Source organism: Oncorhynchus tshawytscha, linkage group LG17 (genome assembly GCF_018296145.1).
Source record: "Oncorhynchus tshawytscha isolate Ot180627B linkage group LG17, Otsh_v2.0, whole genome shotgun sequence".
In the NCBI taxonomy this organism is placed as follows: domain Eukaryota; kingdom Metazoa; phylum Chordata; class Actinopteri; order Salmoniformes; family Salmonidae; genus Oncorhynchus; species Oncorhynchus tshawytscha.
Genome location: NC_056445.1, coordinates 14,737,332 through 14,765,070, shown reverse-complemented (window position 1 = coordinate 14,765,070; position 27,739 = coordinate 14,737,332). Strand labels below are relative to the sequence as shown.

Below are 27,739 nucleotides of genomic sequence, written 5' to 3'. Positions count from 1 at the left end.
GGGGTCACAGGGTTGTGTGTGTGTGTGTGTGTGTGTGTGTGTGTGTGTGTGTGTGTGTGTGTGTGTGTGTGTGTGTGTGTGTGTGTGTGTGTGTGTGTGTGTGTGTGTGAGAGAGAGAGAGAGAGAGAGAGAGAGAGAGAGAGAGAGAGAGAGAGAGAGAGAGAGAGAGAGAAGAGAGAAATCAATTTGCCCATACACCCAGTCCCAAATCAGCCTCTAGCACGTCTGAGAGTAACCCCTCCTGGCTGATAGGATGGTAGTTGTGATTCCCTTTAGGCAAAGTTAAAAAATATGACATTCATTACAATGACGCTTATTATCATATCTGATGTGGATATTACAGTCATCTCCGAAATTATTGGCGCCATTGATAAAGATCAACAAATAATACTATGTCTAATACCATATATAAAAGCTATATTGAATGCTCAAAAACATTTGGGATTAATATTTTATAGTATTATTTTTTAGTAATAATACAATTATTTTATAGTATTACTCAGAGATTATTTTTTGCAAGTAATCTTTTTTTCTTCTAAAAAGGAAGGTATTAAAATTATTGGCACCCCTGTTTTCAATGCTTTATTCACCCTCCCCTTGTGAGGATAACGGCACTGAGACTTTTTCTAAAATGTTTATGAAACACATTGGGAGGGAGCTTGGACCATTCGTCTTGGACCCTTGATATTCTTCAGTCTGTGCTTATAGACTGCCCTCGTCAATTCAAGCCACAGACTTTCAATGGGGTTCAAGTCCGGACACTGAGATGACTATTGGCAAATGGTTGAGTTTGTGGTCAATTAATCCTTTCTTTGTGGATTTTCTTTGAAGATCCACTTACGGCCAAGTTTCAGCCTTCTGGCAGAGGCAACCAGGTTTTTTGCAAAAATGTCCTGGTACTTGGTAGAGTTCATAATGCTTAACAGATGCCCCAGGACCAGTGAAGCAAAATATCCCCATAACATCAACGATCCACCACCATACTTTACAGTAGGTATGAGGCTATTTTCTGCATATGCATTACCATTGGTTTCTGTGGCTAAAGACCTCTATTGTCCTCTCATCTGACCATAGCATCTGGTTCCAATCCAAGTGCCAATGCCGTTTAGCAAACTTGAGTCTAATTGTGGATTTGGATACTTGGTTACCCCAAGTTGCGAGCAACACTTCCTTTCCAGTGGTTTTAAACATATTAATTGTTATCCTAATAGTGGTAAATGGTAAATAAATACAGTTGAAGTCGGAGGTTTACATACACCTTAGCCAAATACATTTAAACTTTTACTTTTCAATACATTTAAACTTTTCACAGTTCCTGACATTTAATCCTAGTAAAGATTCCCTGTCTTAGGTCAGTTAGGATCACCACTTTATTTTAAGAATGTGAATTTCTTTCATCACATTCCCAGTGGGTCAGAAGTTTACATACACTCAATTAGTATTTGATAGCATTGCCTTTAAATTGTTTAACTTGGGTCAAACGTGTCGGGTAGCCTTCCACAAGCTTCCTACAATAAGTTGGGTGAATTTTGGCCCATTCCTCCTGACAGGGTCTGGTGTAACTGAGTCAGGTTTGTAGGCCTCCTTGCTCGCACATGCTTTTTCAGTTCTGCCCACACATTTTCTATAGGATTGAGGTCAGGGCTTTGTGATGGCCACTCCAATACCTTGACTTTGTTGTCCTTTGGCCATTTTGAAACAACTTTGGAAGTATGCTTGGGGTAATTGTCCATTTGGAAGACCCATTTGCGACCAAGCTTTAAGCTTTCCTGACTGATGTCTTGAGATGTTGCTTCAATATATAATTTTTCTGCCTCATGATGCCATCTATTTTGTGAAGTACACCAGTCTCTCCTGCAGCAAAGCACCCCCACAACATGATGCTGCCACCTCCGTGCTTCAAGGTTGAGATGGTGTTCTTCGGCTTGCAAGCATCCCCCTTTTTCCTCCAAACATAACGATGGTCATTATGGTCAAACAGTTCTATTTTTGTTTCATCAGACCAGAGGAAATTTCTCCAAAAATTACGATCTTTGTCCCCATGTGCAGTTGCAAACCGTAGTCTGGCTTTTTGATGGCGGTTTTGGAGCAGTGGCTTCTTCCTTGCTGAGCGGCCTTTCAGGTTATGTCGATATTGGACTCGTTTCACTGTGGATATAGATACTTTTGTACCTGTTTCCTCCAGCATCGTCACAAGGTCCTTTGCTGTTGTTCTGGGATTTATTTGCACTTTTCGCACCAAAGTACATTCATCTCTAGGAGCCGGAACGCATCTCTTTCCTGAGTGGTATGACGGCTGCGTGGTCCCATGGTGTTTATACGTGCGAACAATTTTTTGTACAGATGAATGTGGTACCTTCAGGCGTTTGGAAATTGCTCCCAAGGATGAACCAGACTTGTGGAGGTCTGCCATTTTTTTCTGAGGTCTTGGCTGATTTCTTTTAATTTTCCATGATGTCAAGCAAAGAGGCACTGAGTTTGAAGGTAGGCCTTCAAATACATCCACAGGTACACCTCTAATTGACTCAAATTATGTCAATTAGCCTATCAGAAGCTTCTAAAGCCATGACACCATTTTCTGGAATTTTCCAAGCTGTTTAAAGGCACAGTCAACATAGTGTATGTAAACTTCTGACCCACTGGAATTGTGATACAGTGAAATATAAGTGAAATAATCTGTCTGTAAACAATTGTTGGAAAAATGTCTTGTGTCATGCACAAATTAGATGTCCTAACTGATTTGGCAAAACTATAGTTTGTTAATTAACAAGAGATTTGTGGAGTGGTTGAAAAATGAGTTTTAATGACTCCAACCTAAGTGCATGTAAACCTCCGACTTCAACTGTAGCTATTTTTGTACCCATTGCCTGATTTATGAACCATGGTGATGGATTATAAATGGATTTTATTTGCGTGTTTCCTCATTTTTATACCCCAGTGAAACAGGAAGCCATGGAAGGCCACAATACAGTTCCTTAAACTTAAACATTTTTAAAATAAAATAAATAAAGCATGTATTTATAATAATCTTCAGGAATTCTTTTTGGAGAATTTATTTTATTACTTTTTAAACAAAAATATTTACTCTGAGCAATTGGATTAGTGTAAAATAATATTCCTCTCTAGTTTTCCAAAGTGTGTGTTTTTTAGCATTCAATATAGCTCAGTATTTGTATTATTTATTTGATGAATTATAGTTTTTTATCGTCTTTATCAAGAGTGCCAATCATTTTTGAGGTGACTGTAATATCCACATTAGATATATTAATCATCATCATCATTGTAATGAATGTAATCTTTTTTGACTCCGAGCCTAAAGGGAATCACAACCACCGTCCTATTCCTCTGTCTCATCCATCAGCCACCAGTCAGGAGGGGTAACTCTCAGACATGCTAGAGGCTGATTTGGGACAGGGTGTATAAACGAATGGAATGCTGCTGACACACATCACACATCCAACCCTTTGACCCCAACCCATCATACTCCTACACCCAGCTGTATCACCTTGCACTGAGCTGAAAGGAGGACGAAGGGCGTGGGTCAACATGTGTGCCATTTTTTTCCCGAACATATAATATAGCTCCGTATTTGTATTATCTATTTTTTGCTCAACTTTATCAAGGGTGGCAATAATTTAGGAGGTGACTGTATATGAATGGAAGGTGAGCTACAGTAAGATCCCTCTCTCTGTCATATAGGACACACCCCATTTGGATATTCAGAGGTTCCTAGAACCCCTTCCTCCCTGGATCACCTCTCTTCCTCCTTCATCCCTCCATTCCTCTCATCCTTCATGTGATGGAGTCTTCTCACCATCCTTCCTGGGCGGACCGCTTGATCTGTCTGTGTGACTTAAGACCTCTGTTTCACTATATCAAGACAGCTAGTACCCCAGCCTTTTCTATTGTTTTCTCCTCTCTCTCTCTCTCGCTCACTCACTCACTCACTCACTCAATCACTCACAACCCAACTTACTTCTGCTCTTGACTCCCTTTACTGTAAGGCCACTACAAGCTCATGCTATGCCAGAGGGACTTTAGAAAGCAATACCATCTCCCCCTTGAAGTACAGTCTGAAATAATTATATTTCCACAGCATTTGATGGGCATTCTTGGTGCATGAATGTGACACGCAGACATAACCACATTTCAGGGCCTGTCTAGCACAGCAAATAGTTTTTCAAAGTTTGATCTGAAACACAACTTTTCATTGCTCCTCCTGATCCTGATCCACTTGGCTTAGTGAGAATTCATTTATTTGCAGTTTAGTGAAGGAATCTAATTGTCACATGCACTCTCACACACAAACACACACACACACACACACACACACACACACACACACACACACACACACACACTGAGAGATTGTGACAGAGTATAGATAGGCAGACCTGGGCCAGTCCGAGTGGTCTGGTGGATATCAAGGCTAGAGGCTTAATGCTTTCCTTCTGTCCTGAAGTCGGTGTGAGAAACACCTAGAGACTGGAGTCTCTACAAACCACGAGGGTGCTCTCACAGCTCTGTGCCTCACCACACACACACACACACACACACACACACACACACACACACACACACACACACACACACACACACACACACACACACACACACACACACACACACACACACACACACACACACACACACACACACACACACACACACACACACACATTCATGCTCAGACATATATTCACAAATCAGGCAGGTTCACACCACCACCACACCCCATGTGAGCCATGATGTGGAAACCATTAAGGGATCAGAGAGGAGAGTGGCAAAGGAGAGTTATTTTAATGCCGGAGCACGTTCCCATTTCCCTGATTCTCTCCCAGTCCCGCTGGCCCCACCCTCTCTAATATCACCATACAGCCCCTCTCTTTATTTATTTTGAAACACAGGTTAGGGACTTTCCAAATCAAAGTGACCTGAATGCATCACCTGTCAATTAGACCAGCTGAGGCACAGCAGTGAGTAAAGGGCCTTCAGGATTCTGCAATATGTCCACCATATTGAGGAGGGGTTTGGCTCCTGATTTTGCTCTTATAAAATAGATTATTTAAAGCGGGGATAACATAAAGACAGTGATGGAATGTATTTAGTGTCAAACGTACAAAACCATTATTTAAATTGCATCGGACAAAGCCTTATGTCGTGTTTTGGGAATAATGAGAGCTAATTGGTGAGAGAGCCTGGTGTCGCCGTTAGCCGTGTGACCCCAGGGCAAACCCAGTATAAACTCCCTCGCCGTACCACGAGTCCCCACATTTATGTGTTCCACCCATCAACGTGTGTGGAACTCCGAAAGACCGATATGTGGTTCTCTGCTTTGTGCAATGTTGTACTTTGTCTTGTCCTGCTGTTTTGATGTGCCTTTTTGTATTTGACACTTTCTCTGAGGTGATGGTGTTTTCGTTGACCTCCGACACAGGTCTCTCTGCTCTGCAACCTGCCCTGTCCATCGATCTGCCTTGCATTAGAGCGTTGGCCAGTGTCCAATCCCCGAGCTGACAAGGTAAAAATTCTGTCGTTCTGCCCATGAGCAAGGGAGTTAACCCACTGTTCCCCGGGCACCGAAGACATGAATGCCGATAAGGGCAGCCCCCCGTACCTCTCTGGGTTAAATGCGGTGCTGATGACACATTTCAGTTGAATGCGTTCAGTTGTACAACTGACTAGGTATCCCCCTTTCCCTTTCCATGTCACTGACAACCACGCTCTGATAACAACTACTATCAATTTCTGCTACAGCCTTCCGCTCAAATCCGAGTCGTTCACTCTCTTCCTCCGTGGGTCAGAGTGAGAGAGAATGAGAGAGATAGTGTCCACTCATCCTACATGGGGGGCAGAAGAATTGGGCCCTAGAACAGGGCCTCCATTGATGCGGCGTGTGGGGCTTTTGAAGTGCTATCATGTGAAGGCTCGGAGCTTCAGTGTTCACATCAGCAGGCTGTCTGGCTGTCTGATGCTGCTCGGTTATCTCGCTATGTTGATAGCCACAGGTGGGAATGGGAAACTGGCTGAGGGTGGAACTCAATAGTCTAGAGTAGCTTCCTTGTCTCGTATCCTATCCTCCGTCTGTATTGACTTCACAAAGCTGGTGTTCTATGACCAGCCATGCCTCACTTATGAGGACTGGTACACTCACCAGTGAGAAAGTCCAACCAGGAGCACTTTCTGTTTCTACAGAAGGAGGACTGCCCTTCCACACATAGTTTTATATTTTTACATGTCCACTGTTATGGCTGGACACGTGTTCAGTTTATTCCATTACCGTCTCATTCAACCCTCCACTTCCCATTCCATCAACACAGGCGAGATCACGGCTCTGTCCCAGTTTCCCAACCCTGGTCTCCACACCTATCCGTATCCCTTCTCATAGAGGGAAACTAAGCATTGATTTCCTGGTGTTGTGGTCAGGGGGTCTTGGTGGGAGTCTGGCTCTTTGATGTGCTGCAGCTGTGAATTCCACCGAGGCCCAGTCCCAGGGCTGATCCACAGAAGCTGGCTCTGTTACCCCCCCTCCACCCCTCTCCTCCCTCACTCAGCCCAGGAGTGTGCCACTTCACTCAGACAATGGCTGACTTTATGCACCCCGCCGTGTTATCATACTGGAGCGGAGGGAGGGAGGGAGGGGGAGACGGAGGGAAGAGGGGGAGACGGGTCTTCTCATTAAAACTCCTGTTGGTCCCCCTCAGTCCAATAAAAATAATCACTGCTGCTGTGTTTGATCTGTTTTGATCAGTCAGAGAGGGTGAGGGGTGATAGACATTCAAAGAAACATTCATTAAATGGTTTGGTCCTTTTATAATTTAGGGGGAAAATAACTTTGTTGGGGTAGAGGACCCCCCCATTCTTGCCCCCTGTTACCCTGTGTATGTAGAAACCCTCCTCTCTGTCTCTACCACTTGCCTTTCTAGCTTCCCTCTCTCTGCGTGTGTGTGTGTGTGTGTGTGTGTGTGTGTGTGTGTGTGTGTGTGTGTGTGTGTGTGTGTGTGTGTGTGTGTGTGTGTGTGTGTGTGTGTGTGTGTGTGTGTGTGTGTGTGTGTGTGTCAGGGCTGTGATTCGTTGCCGTTGACAGGGCCAGTCTGGGTGGGAGGATTTAGGGGTCTGTGATTCAGGGCGAGGGTTCAACACCCATGGTCATCCCCTCATAGAGCCCTACAGCTGCTCTAACCTATTAGTATGTAAAGATATTTAGGAGATACAGAGAAAGATTGAAGCAACTAGAGGTACAGTACCAGTCAAACGTTTGGACACACCTACTCATTCAAGGGTTTTTCATTATTTTTACTATTTTCTACATTGTACCCTTTACCTTGATGACAGCTATGCTCACTCTTGGCATTCTCTCAACCAGCTTCACCTGGCATGTTTTTTACAACAGTCTTGAAGGAGTTCCCACATATGCTGAGCTGTTTTCCTTCATTCTGCGGTCCAACTCATCCCAAACTGTCGGGTGATTGTGGAGGCCAGGTCATCTGATGCAGCATTCCATCACTCTCTTTATTGGTCAAATAGCCCTTACACAGCCTGGAGGTGGGTTGGGTCATTGTCCAGTTGAAAAACAAATGACAGTCCAAAAATCAAGAATTTGGACTCATCAGACCAAAGGACAGATTTCCACTGGTACAATGTCCATTGCTCGTGTCTCTTGGCCCAAGCAAATCTCTTTTTCTTATTTGTGTCGTTTAGTAGTGGTTTCTTTACAGAAATTTGACCATAAAGGCCTGATTTACGCGGTCTCCTCTGAACAGTTGATGTTGAGATGTGTCTGTTACTTGAACTCCGTGAAGCATTTATTTGGGCTGCAATTTCTGAGGCTGGTAACTCTAATTAACTTATCCTCTGCATCAGAGCTCTGTTATTCCTGGTGGTGTCCCCGGCAGCGTTCCTGGCTCAGGGAAATGGGAATGTCGCCTGAGAAGAAGCGAGGCCGGCTCTTAGTGGAGGGAAACCATAATGATAAGATGTGTGTGTGTGGATTGTTTTGGCAGGGAGAGTGACTTGTACAGTTTAACGCACATTATCACATAGGAAAACACACTTGAGTTTTAAGGCACATTAACAAGCATATAAACACGCATGCATGTATGTCCGCACACAAATGTGGGCACACGCACGCACGCGAGAGTAGGCTATCACAGGATTGGTTTTCCAGCTGTGTTATGCATTTTGTTTTACCTTGCAGTTTGATTATACAGTAGTACTTGAGGTCACTTGTACATTAGCTGACATAACACTCACAGACTCTCAATCTTTACTTCATACCCTCTTCAATTAGCCTCTAGCCTCTTATTCAGCATCCATCTCACTCTCTCTCTTTCTGCTAACCCCCTCTCTCTCCATCTGACTCCTCCTTGTTTCTCTCGGATTCTGTCTGCCTCTCTCTCATTCACACTGAGCACACACACCTCTACATATGTTTCTGTATGTGTCTGTGTCCTCATTATGTTTCTGGGTGGTATTGTAAACTGGTAATGAGTTGTGTACTGTTGTTCTGATCAGAGGGCGGATGTGTGGGCGTTCCCCTCCTCTCTGTGCCCCCTCCTCTCTGTCCCCCCGGAGCGGGGTTCTGCGGTTCCTCCAAAGGCCCTATAAACCATGTTTTAAATTGGAAATGTGTGCACTTGTTTCTGTGTGTTCTATCCCAATGTAAATGGAGCCCATGACAACCTAATTTAACTAGTCAATAACTTACGTATGAATTATCTCACTTTGACAAAATACAATTTTAATCACAGAATGTAACAGCACACATTTCAGAACTTTTGCTTCTAATGAAATATCTGAGGTCTTAGACAGTGATGGAGTGTTTAGGCCCTGCCTGTGCCAAGAAAATCCTCCCTCACCAAAGCGTAAATATCGCTCTTTTGCTTTTACCCGTCGCTATGGTAATGCCAAGCATGTCCAATGTGGCAGTGTGGACTGTGGAATACTGTTCAGCAGCAGGCATAGCCCTAGCAATCACACCGAGGATCACCCAAATATGAATAGCAGCGCTACATATTCCCTCCAATTCTCCACAAGTCTCTGTTTCCACCTTTAATCATCACTCAATCAGTGTAGTAACTCGACCGTATGGGAAATAATCATCACTCAAGCAGTGTAGTAACTCAACCTTATGGGAAATAATCATCACTCAAGCAGTGTAGCAACTCAACCTTATGGGAAATATTCATCACTCAAGCAGTGTAGTAACTCAACCTTATGGGAAATAATCATCACTCAAAACATAGAATCCTACTGCTGTTAAACCTTTACAGATGTGGTTGGGACTTTATCCGGCTGCTGGCATTGCTAGCAGACTCTGTTTAAGAGAAAGGGGGTGTATGATCTAGTAAATGCAGCTCTACGCTCGCTCCCAATCAGGGGTTTCATTTAAGTTATTTTTTTTAATCGATTTTTTGATTTAACCTTTAACTTGGCAAGTCAGTTAAGAACAAATTCTTATTTACAATGATGGCCTACCCCGGGCCGCCCTATGGGACTCCTAATCATGACCCTTCGTCTCTCGTTTGTGGTAGGGGCAGCCCAATTATGGTTGCATGTTGAAATAACTGTTCATTTGGTTCTCCCGCCATTATAACGCACAGATTTGAATGTCCTTCTCTGAGTTTGGGCTGCCTACTACTGACTGACTGGCTCACTAAGACTTACCAAGACTTCTCTCTCTCTCTCTCTCTCTCTCTCTCTCTCTCTCTCTCTCTCTCTCTCTCTCACTCTCACGTCAACCCTCTTTCTCTCTGTCTTTATTCCTGTCTCTTCACCTCGATTTCTATGTCTCTTTGTTCCTCTCTTCGTCTCTCTGTCTTTCTTCTGCACGCTCCTAACCACAACAAAGATTGCAATGGGCTGCCCATAAGAACTGGACCACCTAACATTCCATTGGCCAGATCTGAGTCCCTGAAAACCAGTACAATACCAGATGATGTTTAATACCTGACACAAACAAACCCTTGTTGAACCTCTGGGCTGGGATGACTCAGTCCTGGACTCTTGGTTTCCCAGATTCTCCAGTTTTGGTCCTCAGAGCTCGATCAACAGCGCTCGCATGGCTCCCTTTCACCTAGTACGGGCCAGTGCTTGCGGCTAACGCTCATGTTAACTTCAGCTACTCATGCTCTGATGATCTTTACACAGTCATAGGGACTGATCCTCTCAGCCTGTTGTTTCCCGAGGTCACTCTGTTGCCAGGTTACATCATGGTTGTTGTTGTGGATGTGGAGGAAGGACTGTATGGTTAAAATGTACTTGTTAGAATGTACTTTAAATGACCACACAATCATTATTAGAAGATGTATTCATTTATGTGATTGGTAGTAAAGTCTCCTGATGGCCATATGGTGGCTCTGATGGTTCAGATTTCCTGTATGAGCAGAGAGCTTTCAGGCTGAGAGTTTGGAATTGATATAGATTAACAACCTAGTTGAGGAAGTCATTGTTTTCCCATAGAAACAGAAGGCATGGAATTTGAAACAGTTTGGAATTGAAACAGTTTTTTATCCCCCTTGAAATTTCCTGAATTTAAATCTGTAATATTCTTGCGCAATTGTGATTGTACTTCTAGGAATCTGTGTACATATCTTACACTGGCTGCGCTGAGAGGCTGGGAAAAGTCATTATGAGTTGCAAGTGATTGAACATTTGGCAGTGTGGATATCGCTGTGTGGTAGACCATTCCAGATTGGCCGACCATTGTTTCCTCTGGGATCTGGCTGGGTTTCTTTCCTCTTTTGACTTGGCACTCTGTCTCATGTACTTCATAGTGCCATCAAAGGACATCCTACCAATAGGTCTTCATGTGTTTATAATGATTTTGTTGTATACACTTGTTCATACATTCCAATGTGATGCATTGTACAGGTTTTACGTGAGAGGAGAACTGTGTGTCTCCCCTGGGAGACCCAGCATGAAGACTGAGGTGAAAGAGATCTCCAATAGCTTTATTGTTTTATACAGTTGTATTGTTTTATTCAGGATTAGACCGAGTCTATCTTCAGAGGAGTGATTTTTGGAGTGGGTGTTTGTACACTCCTATGCCTGGGTGTGTTTCCCTTGTGCTACTACTTGATACCCTTTTGAGACATAGAATTCCCCAAATATATATTATACCCCCAAATATGTATTATTTAGTGTGTTATTCCTTTTTCCCCCAATTAACTTTTTGTTCCGATCTCAACCCCTACTTGAGGTGAACGGAGGCTCCTGGTCTCCCTACTAAGCTGGCTTCTCTAATGAGTAGGGTCCGTTTGGTCCTGGAGGATTGGAGTCTGATTGGTAGATTGGCCAGGCTTTGTGTCTGCTCCAACAAAAGCAGGTAGTTGTGTCTTAACAAGGCCTCTTGGCACAGAGACAAGCAGCTATGATCTAATGGAGATCACGGTCGGATTAGCTGTGTGTGTATGTGTGTGTGTGTGTGTGTGTGTGTGTGTGTGTGTGTGTGTGTGTGTGTGTGTGTGTGTGTGTGTGTGTGTGTGTGTGTGTCAGGGATTAGCACTCCCTTTTTCGAGGTTGGTTAGCATAGCTCTTTGATCAATGCAGATTACTGTAGTGTTGAACTCAGAACCTTATAACCAAGTCACCCCACACACACGCACACGCACGCACACACACACACACACGCACACACGCACGCACGCACGCACGCACGCACACTACATTCTCCTCTGAAGTACTGCTCTCTAGTCCCTAGGTGGCCTCAAACCATCTCTAAGTTTTCAGCACTTTATTAACCGAATGTGACGTTAGGAGAGTCCTATTGGGGAGCCTGGCTGAGAATTGATGGTCTATGAATCAGAGGTTTTCACTGAGGGCTGATGTCAGGGGGATGCTATTATTGCTCCCTGTTCTATAATTCATTGTAAGGAGGGGGAAGAGAACTTCACAGATAAAACGCTGGTATATGTGCGTACCTGCCACTGTAAAAGAAGAGGGAGGTTGAGCGAAAGAGAGGGAAAAGATGGAGAAAGGGCAGAGAGAAAAATAGAGAGATGATCTTGGCCTGCGATTGAGCTCTCTCTCTCTCTCTCTCTCTCTCTCTCTCTCTCTCTCTCTCTCTCTCTCTCTCTCTCTCTCTCTCTCTCTATATATATATATATATATATATATATATATATATATATATATATATATATATATATATATATATATGTATACTGTATACTGTATATACAGATCTTTTTTACGTGGCAGCGAGACTCTCCGGTCCGTTTTAAGAAGAGGGATGGAGGGAAGGATGAAAGGCAGCTGCAGTTCGTTTCCTCCATAACGGCGGTTGGGCCTTGGCCCCAGGCGGCTCCCTCAGACCCCAGGGCCTCTGTGTTTGTGGCGTGTACACTGTGCACAGGTACGAACAAGAAAATCCCTGTTAAGTTGTCTTGTGGCACTTTGTTGAGAGCTGCGCCGGAGCCGTGGGGAATGTGGTGTGGACATGTGAACTGAAGACCCTCAGAGGGAGGGAGGGGGAGGTTGGGTGTGTGTGTGGGTGTGTGTGTGTGTGAGGTTCAGTTCCTTCATGGCCCGCTTGAAAAGGAAAGTGTACGTGTATCTAGGTGTGTTTGTGTGTGTGTGGAGAGCATCTATGTTTGTGTGTGTGAGGTTCAGTCGCGCCGCAAACCCGATGGTAAGGGGAGGTGCCTGGCGGTTTCTCTGTACTCAGTACTAGACGGTCGGTAGGCTCCCACGGGGCCCCTGGGATACGTAGCTTCCCAGCCGCTGTCATTCATCTGGTTAGGTTTGTCTGACCTCTGACCGCTCACCTCCAACCATTTGACCCCCCACCACCACCAACCTCAAAGAGTGGGACACAGCACCCACCGCCAAGCTCCTGATACCGAAGAGAAGAGACAAAGAAGGGTGAGAGGGAGATGGAGGGAAATGAGATGAGTAAAGAAGTGAAAGATTGTGAGAATAGAGAGGGCCCAAAAGAGAGATGGAAACACGGTGGGCGAGGGAATGGCAGAAAGGTCATTACCATTACCTGGTAAAATAAGGGTTAAATGAGACATAGGGATGAGTCAGTGGTCAGTGACCACAGTAACTGCCTCTCATGACTCAAACAGAGAGGGGAAAACATGATCATTCCTATCAGTACACAACTACAGCCATGAAAGCCTTTGAAAATTGACATTTCCATCACCTATATGGTTGTAGAAATGGTCAGATGAGTTGAATTGTTAAATAAATTCATATGGTCATAAATCTACCCCAACCTGACATTTTCATTACTGTGTTTCATCGTGACAACAACTTGAACAATAGCACTGAATGGATACTACACCAATAGCACTGAATGGATACTAGAACAATAGCACTGAATGAATACTAGAACAATAGCACTGAATGAATACTAGAACAATAGCACTGAGTGGATACTAGAACAATAGCACTGAATGAATACTAGAACAATAGCACTGAATGAATACTAGAACAATAGCACTGAATGAATACTAGAACAATAGCACTGAATGGATACTACACCAATAGCACTGAATGGATACTAGAACAATAGCACTGAGTGGATACTAGAACAATAGCACTGAATGGATACTAGAACAATAGCACTGAGTGGATACTAGAACAATAGCACTGAATGGATACTACACCAATAGCACTGAGTGGATACTACACCAATAGCACTGAGTGGATACTAGAACAATAGCACTGAATGGATACTACACCAATAGCACTGAGTGGATACTAGAACAATAGCACTGAGTGGATACTAGAACAATAGCACTGAATGGATACTAGAACAATAGCACTGAGTGGATACTAGAACAATAGCACTGAATGGATACTACACCAATAGCACTGAATACTAGAACAATAGCACTGAATGGATACTACACCAATAGCACTGAATACTAGAACAATAGCACTGACACTGAGGATACAAACAATAGCACTGAATGGATACTAGAACAATAGCACTGAGTGGATACTAGAACAATAGCACTGAGTGGATACTAGAACAATAGCACTGAGTGGATACTAGAACAATAGCACTGAGTGGATACTAGAACAATAGCACTGAGTGGATACTAGAACAATAGCACTGAGTGGATACTAGAACAATAGCACTGAGTGGATACTAGAACAATAGCACTGAATGGATACTAGAACAATAGCACTGAATGGATACTAGAACAATAGCACTGAGTGGATACTACACCAATAGCACTGAGTGGATACTAGAACAATAGCACTGAGTGGATACTACACCAATAGCACTGAATGGATACTAGAACAATAGCACTGAGTGGATACTAGAACAATAGCACTGAGTGGATACTAGAACAATAGCACTGAGTGGATACTACACCAATAGCACTGAATGGATACTAGAACAATAGCACTGAATGGATACTACAACAATAGCACTGAATGGATACTAGAACAATAGCACTGAGTGGATACTACAATAGCACTGAATAGCACTGAATGGATACTAGAACAATAGCACTGAGTGGATACTAGAACAATAGCACTGAGTGGATACTGCACTGTGGATACTAGAACAATAGCACTGAATGGATACTAGAACAATAGCACTGAATGGATACTAGCACTGAGTGGATACTAAACAATAGCACTGAATGGATACTAGAACAATAGCACTGCACTGAGTGGATACTAGAACAATAGCACTGAGTGGATACTAGAACAATAGCACTGAGTGGATACTAGAACAATAGCACTGAGTGGATACTAGAACAATAGCACTGAGTGGATACTAGAACAATAGCACTGAGTGGATACTAGAACAATAGCACTGAGTGGATACTAGAACAATAGCACTGAGTGGATACTAGAACAATAGCACTGAGTGGATACTACACCAATAGCACTGAGTGGATACTAGAACAAACAATAGCACTGAATGGATACTAGAACAATAGCACTGAGTGGATACTAGAACAATAGCACTGAATGGATACTACACCAATAGCACTGAATGGATACTAGAACAATAGCACTGAGTGGATACTAGAACAATAGCACTGAGTGGATACTAGAACAATAGCACTGAATGGATACAATAGCACTGAATGGATACTACACCAATAGCACTGAATGGATACTAGAACAATAGCACTGAATGGATACTACACCAATAGCACTGACTGAATGGATACTAGAACAATAGCACTGAATGGATACTACACCAATAGCACTGAATGGATACTAGAACAATAGCACTGAATGGATACTACACAATAGCACTGAATGGATACTAGAACAATAGCACTGAATGGATACTAGAACAATAGCACTGAATAGCAATAGCACTGAATGGATACTACACCAATAGCACTGAATGGATACTACACCAATAGCACTAATGAACAATAGCACTGAATGGATACTACAATAGAACAAACAATAGCACTGAATGGATACTAGAACAATAGCACTGAATGGATACTACACCAATAGCACTGAGTGGATACTAGAACAATAGCACTGAATGGATACTAGAACAATAGCACTGAATGGATACTAGAACAATAGCACTGAATGGATACTACACCAATAGCACTGAGTGGATACTAGAACAATAGCACTGAATGGATACTACACCAATAGCACTGAATGGATACTACACCAATAGCACTGAGTGGATACTAGAACAATAGCACTGAATGGATACTACACCAATAGCACTGAATGGATACTACACCAATAGCACTGAATGGATACTACACCAATAGCACTGAATGGATACTACACCAATAGCACTGAGTGGATACTAGAACAATAGCACTGAGTGGATACTAGAACAATAGCACTGTGTGGATACTACACCAATAGCACTGAATGGATACTAGAACAATAGCACTGATACTAGAACAATGCACTGATACTAGAACAATAGCACTGAGTGGATACTAGAACAATAGCACTGAATGGATACTACACCAATAGCACAATAGATACTGAACAATAGCACTGAATGGATACTAGAACAATAGCACTGAATGGATACTAGAACAATAGCACTGAATGGATACTACACCAATAGCACTGAGTGGATACTAGAACAATAGCACTGAATGGATACTAGAACAATAGCACTGAGTGGATACTAGAACAATAGCACTGAGTGGATACTAGAACAATAGCACTGAATGGATACTACACCAATAGCACTGAATGGATACTACACCAATAGCACTGAATGGATACTAGAACAATAGCACTGAATGGATACTACACCAATAGCACTGAATGGATACTACACCAATAGCACTGAGTGGATACTAGAACAATAGCACTGAATGGATACTAGAACAATAGCACTGAGTGGATACTAGAACAATAGCACTGAATGGATACTAGAACAATAGCACTGAGTGGATACTACACCAATAGCACTGAATGGATACTAGAACAATAGCACTGAGTGGATACTAGAACAATAGCACTGAATGGATACTACACCAATAGCACTGAATGGATACTACACCAATAGCACTGAGTGGATACTAGAACAATAGCACTGAATGGATACTACACCAATAGCACTGAATGGATACTAGAACAATAGCACTGAGTGGATACTAGAACAATAGCACTGAGTGGATACTAGAACAATAGCACTGAGTGGATACTAGAACAATAGCACTGAATGGATACTACACCAATAGCACTGAATGGATACTAGAACAATAGCACTGAGTGGATACTAGAACAATAGCACTGAGTGGATACTAGAACAATAGCACTGAATGGATACTAGAACAATAGCACTGAATGGATACTACACCAATAGCACTGAATGGATACTAGAACAATAGCACTGAATGGATACTAGAACAATAGCACTGAATGGATACTAGAACAATAGCACTGAATGGATACTAGAACAATAGCACTGAATGGATACTACACCAATAGCACTGAATGGATACTAGAACAATAGCACTGAATGGATACTAGAACAATAGCACTGAATGGATACTAGAACAATAGCACTGAATGGATACTACACCAATAGCACTGAGTGGATACTAGAACAATAGCACTGAATGGATACTACACCAATAGCACTGAATGAATACTAGAACAATAGCACTGAATGAATACTAGAACAATAGCACTGAATGAATACTAGAACAATAGCACTGAATGGATACTACACCAATAGCACTGAATGAATACTAGAACAATAGCACTGAGTGGATACTACACCAATAGCACTGAATGAATACTAGAACAATAGCACTGAGTGGATACTAGAACAATAGCACTGAGTGGATACTAGAACAATAGCACTGAGTGGATACTAGAACAATAGCACTGAATGGATACTAGAACAATAGCACTGAATGGATACTAGAACAATAGCACTGAGTGGATACTAGAACAATAGCACTGAATGGATACTAGAACAATAGCACTGAGTGGATACTAGAACAATAGCACTGAGTGGATACTAGAACAATAGCACTGAATGGATACTAGAACAATAGCACTGAGTGGATACTAGAACAATAGCACTGAATGGATACTACACCAATAGCACTGAGTGGATACTAGAACAATAGCACTGAATGGATACTACACCAATAGCACTGAATGGATACTAGCACTGAATGAATACAATAGCACTGAGTGGATACTACACCAATAGCACTGAATGGATACTACACCAATAGCACTGAATGACTAGAACAATAGCACTGAGTGGATACTACACCAATAGCACTGACTAGAACAATAGCACTGAATGGATACTACAATAGCACTGAATGGATACTAGAACAATAGCACTGAGTGGATACTAGAACAATAGCACTGAATGGATACTAGAACAATAGCACTGAGTGGATACTAGAACAATAGCACTGAATGGATACTAGAACAATAGCACTGAGTGGATACTAGAACAATAGCACTGAATGGATACTACACCAATAGCACTGAGTGGATACTAGAACAATAGCACTGAATGGATACTAGAACAATAGCACTGAGTGGATACTAGAACAATAGCACTGAATGGATACTAGAACAATAGCACTGAGTGGATACTACACCAATAGCACTGAATGGATACTAGAACAATAGCACTGAGTGGATACTAGAACAATAGCACTGAATGGATACTAGAACAATAGCACTGAGTGGATACTAGAACAATAGCACTGAGTGGATACTAGAACAATAGCACTGAGTGGATACTACACCAATAGCACTGAATGGATAATAGAACAATAGCACTGAGTGGATACTACACCAATAGCACTGAATGGATACTAGAACAATAGCACTGAGTGGATACTAGAACAATAGCACTGAGTGGATACTAGAACAATAGCACAGAATGGATACTAGAACAATAGCACTGAATGGATACTACACCAATAGCACTGAATAGATACTTGAACAATACTACTGAATACTAGTTTACAACATGAACTCAACATGATAAAGTTCCCTCAGCCTCCCAGTATGATGGACCATCCCTCAAAATCGAATATATTTCTCCCTGTGTCTACGCAGGACTGTGGCCTGGTGGTGCAACCAGATCAGCCCTGTGGTTTGGAACCCCTTCCTGGGCCACTCTCTCCAGGCGAGCCCCATTCCCCAAAGCGGCCCTGCACCTCCGGGGATGTACCAGGTCCGTTTCCTCCCTAAAGATATCACTTCACATTGTTTTCATAGATAACATTTCATACATAGCTGAAAGGCTTTATGAATTACTGTCAAAAAAAAATCGCTCCTCAGAAATGTTCTACTTAGAAATAATTCTCATCGCTTTGAAATGTATTGCACACGTGCCCAGATGTCCATATGAAACCTTGCTCTGTGTGTATCTGTACAAGGCTGATTTAAGTGGCCAACATTTGATTTAAGTGCAAAGGGTCAGAGGTTAAACTCAGCTATTAAAACCCAATATCCTACCCTGCAGGGCAGATAATAAATGTTAGCAGGGAGAGCAATGTGAAGTGTGTGTGGAGAATTATAACTTGCACAATGTGAAGCTTTGCGGGTGAGAAATCTGTCTATGTTTTGTTCACGGAAATATCTATTATATTATATTTTATTAATAAAAATGTTTTTTTTTGGAGCAGGAACAATTAACCACTTTATTCACTTCTGGTTGTCTGATTGCCTGTCCTTCTTCTCTCTCCATTACTTTCCCTCCCTCTGTTTTTCTCTCCCCAGGTCGTTGGGTGGTTCCTTGTCTCAGCTGTGCCGACAACCGAACCTGTGACTGGAGAGAGGTTGCCTGGCAACCCAAAGGCTGTTACCACCCCTTGCTGGACCTCCCCCAGCTGCAGGACTGCATGATGTATAGGAAGGTAAGCCCTAATGCAGGGGAAGGCAACTAAATTCATCAGTGGGATGATTTTTGTCGAAGTGGATGGTCATGGGGCCGGAAAATATTTTTTATTCTGCAAATTAACCACAGCTAAGTCCAAAAATAGATTTTATATGAAAATAACAATCATGTCATACCTTGTTTACACTGAGACACAATCACATACTCAACATGCACAAAAGTACAACACTCCATGGCCTAAGTCTAAGATCACCATGCGCAACGTCAAGCGTCGACTGGAGTGGTGTAAAGCTCGCCGCCATTCGAATCTGGAGCAGTGAAAACTTGTTCTCTGTTCTCGCTACAGCGTACAATGATTTTAGACCATTCTGTGATTCCAACATTGTGGCAACAGTTTGGAGAAGGCCCTTTCCTGTTTCAGCATGACAATGTCCCCATGCACAAAACTAGGTTCATACAGAATGGTTTGTCCGAATCAGTGACAAAGAACTTGACTGGCCTGCACAGAACCCTGACCTAAACCCCATCGAACACCTTTGGAATGAATTGGAACGCCGACTGCAAGCCAGACGTAATCGCCAAACATCAGTGCCCAACCTCACTAATGCTCTCGTGGCTGAATGGAAGCGAGTTCCAGCAGCAATGTTCCAACATCTAGTGGAAAACCTTCCCAGAAGTGTGGAGGCTGTTATAGCAGCAAAGGGGGACCAAGTCCATATTAATACCCATGATTTTGGAATGAGATGTTTTGACAAGCAGTGTATGTCCAAAGTCCATGACCTGAGTTCAGGCACTGCTCTCATGTTCCTAGCTAGCTCTCTGCTCAGGTTACTGTCCCACAATCTACTAACAGTACAGATTAGAAATTAGCTTGTTCCGCAAAAGCGGGAGGTAGTTGGAGTAGGTTAGCAGCGGGCCCTAACTGGGTACTAACTAGGCGCTAACAAGGCCTTCCAGCTGAGTCATAAAAGACGACACATGGATCCAGACAGACAGCAGCGCCGACAGATTCAGTGAGAGTGCTAATATTTTCCACATGCATAAGACTTGCGCACGTGCACACACACACACACACACACTATTTCTATGTGTGTGAGAGATATTGCACAGGGGATAACAGAATGATATGGAAGCCAGCTGTATTGGTTAGGCACTTCAGCGTATGCTTGGTCAGCACTGGGTGTGAGAAAGGTGTGGACCGATGTGTGTTAAGACTACGCTAACCAGCATGCATCTGGTCTAAAGATGGAGCAGAGATGATCATGTAAGGATAACAAGACAGGCAGTGTCTAGCACGTTTCCCTCGTGAGTTCATTTGAGGGCTGAGCCATCCCTCAAACATCTCTGTTTTCTTTTTCTCTCTCCCTCTCTCCGTCTCATTGAAGCCAGGTGGTGAGGGTAGATGAGGTAGGCTATGGTATGATGCCTCTGAGGTGAGAGAGTGGGGTTTATGTGACGCTGTATGAATAGGTCTGTAAACCCAGCAGGGGTTGGCAGAGCTGAGAAGCAGTATACTGTATAAACTAAAGTCTTAGCCTTTGGCTCATATACTCCAGCAATGCTAATGGGAGGGCATGTAGTTCGCTGCACTGGTGTCACAGTACGGAGCGGCCCTCAGGGACGTAAAGCCGTTAAATCAACCCAGGAAATATATCAGGTATAATAGGTATACACCTTAGAGGAGTGGTATTCAACGTTTTTCAGAGGAGACCCCATTTTGTTCGCCAGAATTTCTGGGGGACCCCATTTCTTCTCAAGAATTTATTTGCGATCCCACCCCAAATCTAATGACACAATCTTAAAATCAGTCAATTTAGATTTTTACATCAACAAATAACCTTCAATTCATTGCATGTTCATATTTTATCAAAATGGAAAGAAACCAAAAGAAGCTTTCACAAAGATGATATGTTGGCCACCTCTCACTCTAAACTATAGTCCATCTGTTTTGGCTCTGTTCTGTGTTTGAAACATTTACGCAATAAAATGGTATCTTTCAAATGATCTATCTCAAAAATGTTTGTGTATTGCCCCATACAATAATCTGTACTTTTAATTTTTGTTCCTAAAAAAACAAACATTTTGGCCCACTGCAGTTTGCGACCCCTACTTTGAATACCAATGCCTTAGAGCCACAGTAGGCATTTACAGTCCTAGGGCTTTCTATAGGCTTAGTCAAATCTCTCTAGGGAATGTGGATAGTGGTTTAGCTGTCTCTGGTGAATGTGGCTAGTGGTTTGTGAAAGAGTTGCCAGTTACTTCCAGGTCAGAGGTCAATGTGAACGTGTGATTAAAGTTGGACTTTAGCCACTTTAGCTCACATTGCAGCTAATTCTAATAAAGCCTCTCAACTTCCTGTCCTCACATACCCTACCCAGTCTACCCCTTACTTTACTATGGATCTGTATCAATAGTGATGCATGAGGTACGAGTTACGTCACTTTGCTCCAGATGTCGTGTTTGTTACGTTTCCCTGGACTTCCCCATTTTCTCATCAACAGATTTGAACAATCAGAAGCTTTTCACAAAGATGAGATGTTGGCCACCTCTCACTCTGAACTACAGTCCATCTGTTTTGGCTCTGTTCTGTGTTTGAAAAGGCTCTTTCACACACTCTGATTGGCTTAGCTGGAAACTGGACTTGGACACTGTCATATCACTTTTGATTTGTCATATTGTGTTATGTGGATTTGTCGTAATAGAAGCATCCCACTGGGCACAGATGTCAATTCAACATTGAAATGATGTGGAAACAGCGCTGATTCCACAAGTGTGTGCCTAGTGGGATTTGCCTTTTCATGTGTTCACATTTTGGCAATGTTGCAGTTATAAAGGTCAGCCGTTATATATTTAAGTACATGCCAGTCAACTACAGTGAAATCATTTTGAAGTGCAAAATTCAATGAAAACTGGGCCATATTCATTAGGCAGCAAACCAAAGAAATGGGCTGAAACAGGGAGGGCCTAAATGAACTTCTCCAATAAGAAATGTCAATTTTCGTTCTCTGCTCCAAAACAATTTGGTGCGTTTTATACGGTGTGCCCTAATGAATACAACCCAGGTGTTCTCGATCCTTTCAAGTCAAAACCATTATTCTTGTCACTCAGGTAATGTTCATAGGTGACTCCACTAACCGGGGGATGATGTACTTCCTGATGGAGCGGGTCAACTCTAGTCTGGAGGACTGGGGCAAGGCCCACGACAGCCTGATCTATCGCAACGTCAATCAGGGACACACACACGTCTCCTACTCCTACTACCCCCAGTTCTGGCTGGAGCAGAGCCACAGACCCACCTTCCAGAGGGCCCTGGAACAGCTCATACTGAGGTGAAGGAGAGGGAGAGTCTGGGTGGGTCGATGGGTGAGGGTTGGCGTTAGTGCCCCTGCTGCACTACAGTATGTCCTGTAATCACTGCAGTCTACTCATCAGCTGTTAGATTGGCATCAAGAAGCCATATCTATGCAGAAGCCATTTTTGTCTCTTAGCTCCCAGAGACACTTGAAGCCCTGTCCCCCCCATATGGAGGGGGAGCCTTAATCAGTTGCTGTGATTAAAGGGCCGGGAGCTGCGTTTAAGAGTCATGTGTTAGGAGTCGTATCACAGTGTATTTTAACACAGCAGGTCTCCCATCCACGACTCTCTCTTGCCCCTAAAATCACTAAATTCCAGGTTGTGTGTGTGTGTGTGTGTGTGTGTGTGTGTGTGTGTGTGTGTGTGTGTGTGTGTGTGTGTGTGTGTGTGTGTGTGTGTGTGTGTGTGTGTGTGTGTGTGTGTGTGTGTGTGTGTGTGTGTGTGTGTGTGTGTGTGTGTGTGTGTGTGTGTGTGTGAGAGAGAGAAAGCAGAAGCACGTTGTCAGCATGTGTGCCTATGCCTGTTCAATAGATATAGTCCTACTGCAGAGCTGATGTCTTTTTGACCTTTGATCCCCCCCGAAGATCACGACCCCTGGAGAACTCCCGTCAGACTGTGCTGGTGGCAGGAGGTGTCCAGTGGCTCAACACCAACCACCTGAGGATCATGAGAGAAGTGCTGGGGAGGTATGCCCACTGTTGCATACACTCTGTGGCAAACGCCCTTCCTGACGCCGTTCAGGAATTAGCAACTGCTCAATTAAATCTATTCACTGGCCAAGAATAGACCTCATTACCCACCTCTCTCCTCCAGGGAAGGGCTACAGGATATCATGGTGGTGGTGAAGTCTCTGGGCATGGGCTTCCATCTCCCTGTGGACGGCATCCGCTCTCTCTCACTGGTAGGTCCATCCTCCTCTTTGTGTGCATTCAGTTTCACTCTTGGTGTCTCCTCCTCAACTCTTTTCTCTGTTTGACTGCTCTGGTTCTCTCTCTGAATCTCTCTCTTTCTCACTCTCTCTCTCTCGTTCTTCCTCTCTCTCTCTCTCTCTCTTTCCCCCTCAGCTTCTCTCTTCACTCAAATTATTTTTCCACGCTGTTAATTTGACTGCTTATCTGTTACATTTTTTAAAAGGCACTGCTTAGTCACCTGGTGGATAGCCCTTTGCCCGTGCTGTGTGTATTTATCTAAAACATTATTGGCTAATAAGTCCATGGCTTCCAACATGCTGACTGGTCCAACATCAGCAATGGCACCTGTTCAACAGCAATACAACTCATTCAATTCAAAGTTAAGTTATACTTCAGATGTGTTGCAATAGGGGCCTCAGAGAACTGTACAAAAATGTTATGGCTACGATATGCAATTACTTCTTTGCTGTCTTACTTTAACTTGCCCAGAGTGGAGTACAGGAGCTATACAGAGAGAACGGCAACATCATCACCGCCGCAAAGCACCATGGGTACGAGGTCATAGACACATTCAGCGTCACCATGGGCCGCTACAAAGAGTTCCTGCAGGGACAGTGTGCCTGCCATTTTCATGAGGTAACGCCCCCTCCCCCTCAACCCGCCTTCACCCTTGTCTAAAAAACGACAGTACCCTAAGTTCTCGCCCCACCCTGATTGAAACAGTGTGTATCACCTTGAACGTCCTAATTCAGCATGTTCATTTTGTTTATCATAGTTTATATTCATTCTCAGTATTTGCTTACCTACCAGTCAGTTATTCAAATCACTGCACAATGTGATCAACACTATAACACAGGTATCGTATGTCTCTCTCTGGAAACCGTAATTGATACCAATTATAACTAATGGTTTGTCTAAACCTCAGTGGCCAGGAAGCACAGCTAGATCCACAGCAAGCTCTTTCCCCAAGGACTCCCTCTTCCTCTCCGACTGTAATATCTGAAATAACTTCATTATGGATACTTGCTATTTATGTTCGCGCACACGCCGATTTTCCAGGAGGGAATCTTTGGGCTTAAATAATCCGGGGCTTTGGCCCTATGGAGGATCCAAATAGCGAACAGCCATTTTCTGGGCCCAGAGCAAATCGGTTCTTATGTCCTCTTGATTGAACAATCCCCGTCCATGTCAGGGAGCTTTCTAGAAGGAAATCCTGCTGTAACACACATACACACACACTCCCCTTCTCACCCCTCTCCAGCTCCCTGTAAAAAGAACAGTCACTTGTTTTAATTCAGCTATAAAATTGTCCATGGATCGGTTAATCAGTAATTAGCCGTTAGGCCGGGTTTTATTGGGCAGTAAAGCACCACGTTGGTAGCAGCTGGGCCCCAGGGCACTTGTGAAGTGGTTTCGGGCATATGTATATGTGCCTCCCCTGCCCCTCCATACCCCCGCCCATCCCCTCCCAGTTCATATGGGTCTTTAAGTGGCAACAGAATTTCCCAAAAGGAAGCCAGAAGGAAGAATGGGATACATGAATGGAGTAATGTCTAATCCAAACCCTGCGGGGATGGACAGGGTTTCTGTTGTCAGGATTTAGGTTAGGCTTGGATTGTTCCTGTGTGATTTATATTAGAGGAACCCCAGACTGTGACGATGGGTTTCCGCTCTGTTCTGTTCCGTGAAACCCCAGGCAACGTTAGCTAGCCTCCGGTAGTAGAAGTCAGTTCTGGCCATGGTCTAGTTACCTAGTTACAGTATAATATCAGTATGTAGATGTTGTGTTAGAGGTGAGGTGTTGACGTGGTTCTCCTCGCTGTGTTCCTTGAAGGTTGAAAAGCTGCCGTTCTCCAAGGCTCCCCTGCACAGGAAGATGAAGCTCCTTCGACACGGCGAGGAACCTGGGACTGGAACCAGTGGAACTGGAACCGGGTACAGTGATCAGCCTACCCTGCAGCACCAGAACCAGTGGGAGGGGTCTAACTCCTCCACCTATCATGTGAGGGGAGCGGTGAACCAGGTGTACTCGCAGATTCTGCTGAGCAGACTGTGTGTGAGAGACACGGGAAACTAGACCCAACCCTCACCACCACAGACTGTGTGTGTGTCTGCGTGCTTGTGTCCTTGCTTACTAATGTGCTTGCGTGTGTGTGTGTGCGCGTATCCACACCAGCGTCTCTCTAATGAATGAGAGCTCATCCCATCCAGGAAGTGCTGAAGTAACAGGAGAGTCCTGACTGGTCAGCCGTGAGACAGACATCACCACTGTCTGTCACACAGACCTCCTCTGATTGGCCCACGCACTGCCCCCCGTCCGTCCGTCCGTCATGTGACTGCTACCTCTGCTAGGTAAAGGTTTCCAGATGGTGGAAGAGGACGATCGCTGGCCGACCGCCAAAAGACGAGGGACGCAGCTGGAGAAAGAAAAAAGAGGAGAGCGAGAGTGACTGTCCAAGGAGTGTGTCGTGTGCACATCCCAAATGTAAGCCTTGCTCTCCCACCAACCGACAATGCTCCCTCAACGCTCCAGCACAAACCCTTACAATTGTATAGTTTTATAGTTGTGGAAACGTTTTTGAAATGTTGTACAGCATTGTTTCCCAATCCTTTCCTCGGGTACCCCCTGGCTATTCCATGTGTTTGATGTATTCCAGAGCTGGCACACCTGATTCTGATTCAACTGGTCAACTAATCAGGTGAGCTAGTTGAGGCCCACAACAACATTATGAAACGTCTGGGGGTCTCCGAGGGGAGGTTCAAGATTTTTGATGTGTGCCTTTGATGCCTTTATGCATCAGGAAAGCCTATCTCTCACCATTGGAGGGACTTCTGGGTATCCAGCTATTCCTCCTCATATACAGTACCTCATCCATCCGCGTGTCCTGTTGACACCACAACGTATTCTATTCTATGCCAAAGATATGACGAAAGCTGAGCTATTCTTCAAGTGAATGTCTTATGTATGATTTTCTTATATTTCTATATATTTTTCTACAGATGTTTATTCGTGCCTATAATGTTGATAATCAGTGTATAATGTTTTACACGCAGCATATTGTTTACATGCTAATGAAGGACTGGTGTAATGTATGCTATGGATCTATATATATATTGTCTGATCTGTCCTCTGATCATTTGTATGGAGGGAACTGAGCTGGTGAAGATGAAGGTAATTGTAACACACACACAAGTGGAGTCTACCTGCTTAGCTCTGTTTAGTGGTCCTATGGAACATTGATAGCAAACCTAATCATTTGATTCAGTGATTTTGAAGGAAAACAGAAAGACATATTTGCTTAATGCTAAATATTATCAACACTATTCATTTATTTTTAAAGAACTATCTTCAAATGGCACTAACTTCAGCTTTGTGTTTCCAGATGGTATATATAAGTTATTCCATTACAACATTAAAGTATATATTTTCTTAACTTAACTTTGTGTCCAGAAACTATTTTCTGAAAGCATGAAACTGTGTTTTGAAAGTTCCACAAAGCACTAGCTTGTAAACCTCGCAGATTTCCCCTTTAAATTGTGCACCATATGAGGATAAGCCTGTGCATGCTGTTTGCGCACAGAATTAGACCAATCCTTTAATAACAGTCATCATCACAATTCAACCGTGCAGGGGTATGAAGCCGTGTGATGCTCTGAGAAGGTGGGCAGAGGCTCTCTTTTGTTTTCCTTCTGCGTTTTGTAATTTCCTTCGTGCCACCAAGACCTGATCATCATCTCTATCAGCTGGTTTAGAAGAACACCTCTTTGTACCTCTATTTAACTGGGAAAGTCCGTTAAGAACAAATTATTATTTATAATAACGGCCTAACCCGGACGACGCTGTGCGCTGCCCTATGGGACTCCCAATCACAACCGGTTGGTATACAGCCTGGAATCGAACCAGGTCTCTGACGCCCCTAGCAGTGCCTTAGACCGGAGCCCTTAATAATTAGGGAGACACATTTTCAATTAGGCTATAACTGTGCTATAATAAAATGAATATCAGTGTAATGTGGTTTAACTCCGTCTGGCGCGTAACGACTCCCCTTTGCAGTCATGTGCCGCTAATCCGACACATCCAATCACCCTACCCACGGCGGGATCTGGGCAGAGATCGAGCAGCAGGATCGAGAAGTCAAACTAATGTTGATTTAAATGCAGGCCTAACTCGTGT

General features: G+C 43.5%; 1 protein-coding gene across 1 annotated transcript in view; it reads left to right on the top strand.

The window, feature by feature from the left end:
- The window catches only part of LOC112216911 (cadherin-like and PC-esterase domain-containing protein 1), a 72,673-nt gene extending 45,669 nt beyond the window's left edge, over positions 1 to 27,004 (top strand). Inside the window, exons 15-21 of the mRNA XM_042300236.1 lie at positions 18,517 to 18,634; positions 19,183 to 19,319; positions 22,409 to 22,629; positions 23,239 to 23,340; positions 23,468 to 23,555; positions 24,055 to 24,201; positions 25,400 to 27,004. Coding sequence (XP_042156170.1) covers positions 18,517 to 18,634; positions 19,183 to 19,319; positions 22,409 to 22,629; positions 23,239 to 23,340; positions 23,468 to 23,555; positions 24,055 to 24,201; positions 25,400 to 25,642 — 1,056 coding nt within the window. The 3' untranslated portion in view covers positions 25,643 to 27,004. The remainder of the gene's footprint in view (positions 1 to 18,516; positions 18,635 to 19,182; positions 19,320 to 22,408; positions 22,630 to 23,238; positions 23,341 to 23,467; positions 23,556 to 24,054; positions 24,202 to 25,399) is intronic.
- Positions 27,005 to 27,739: the final 735 nt, after the last annotated feature.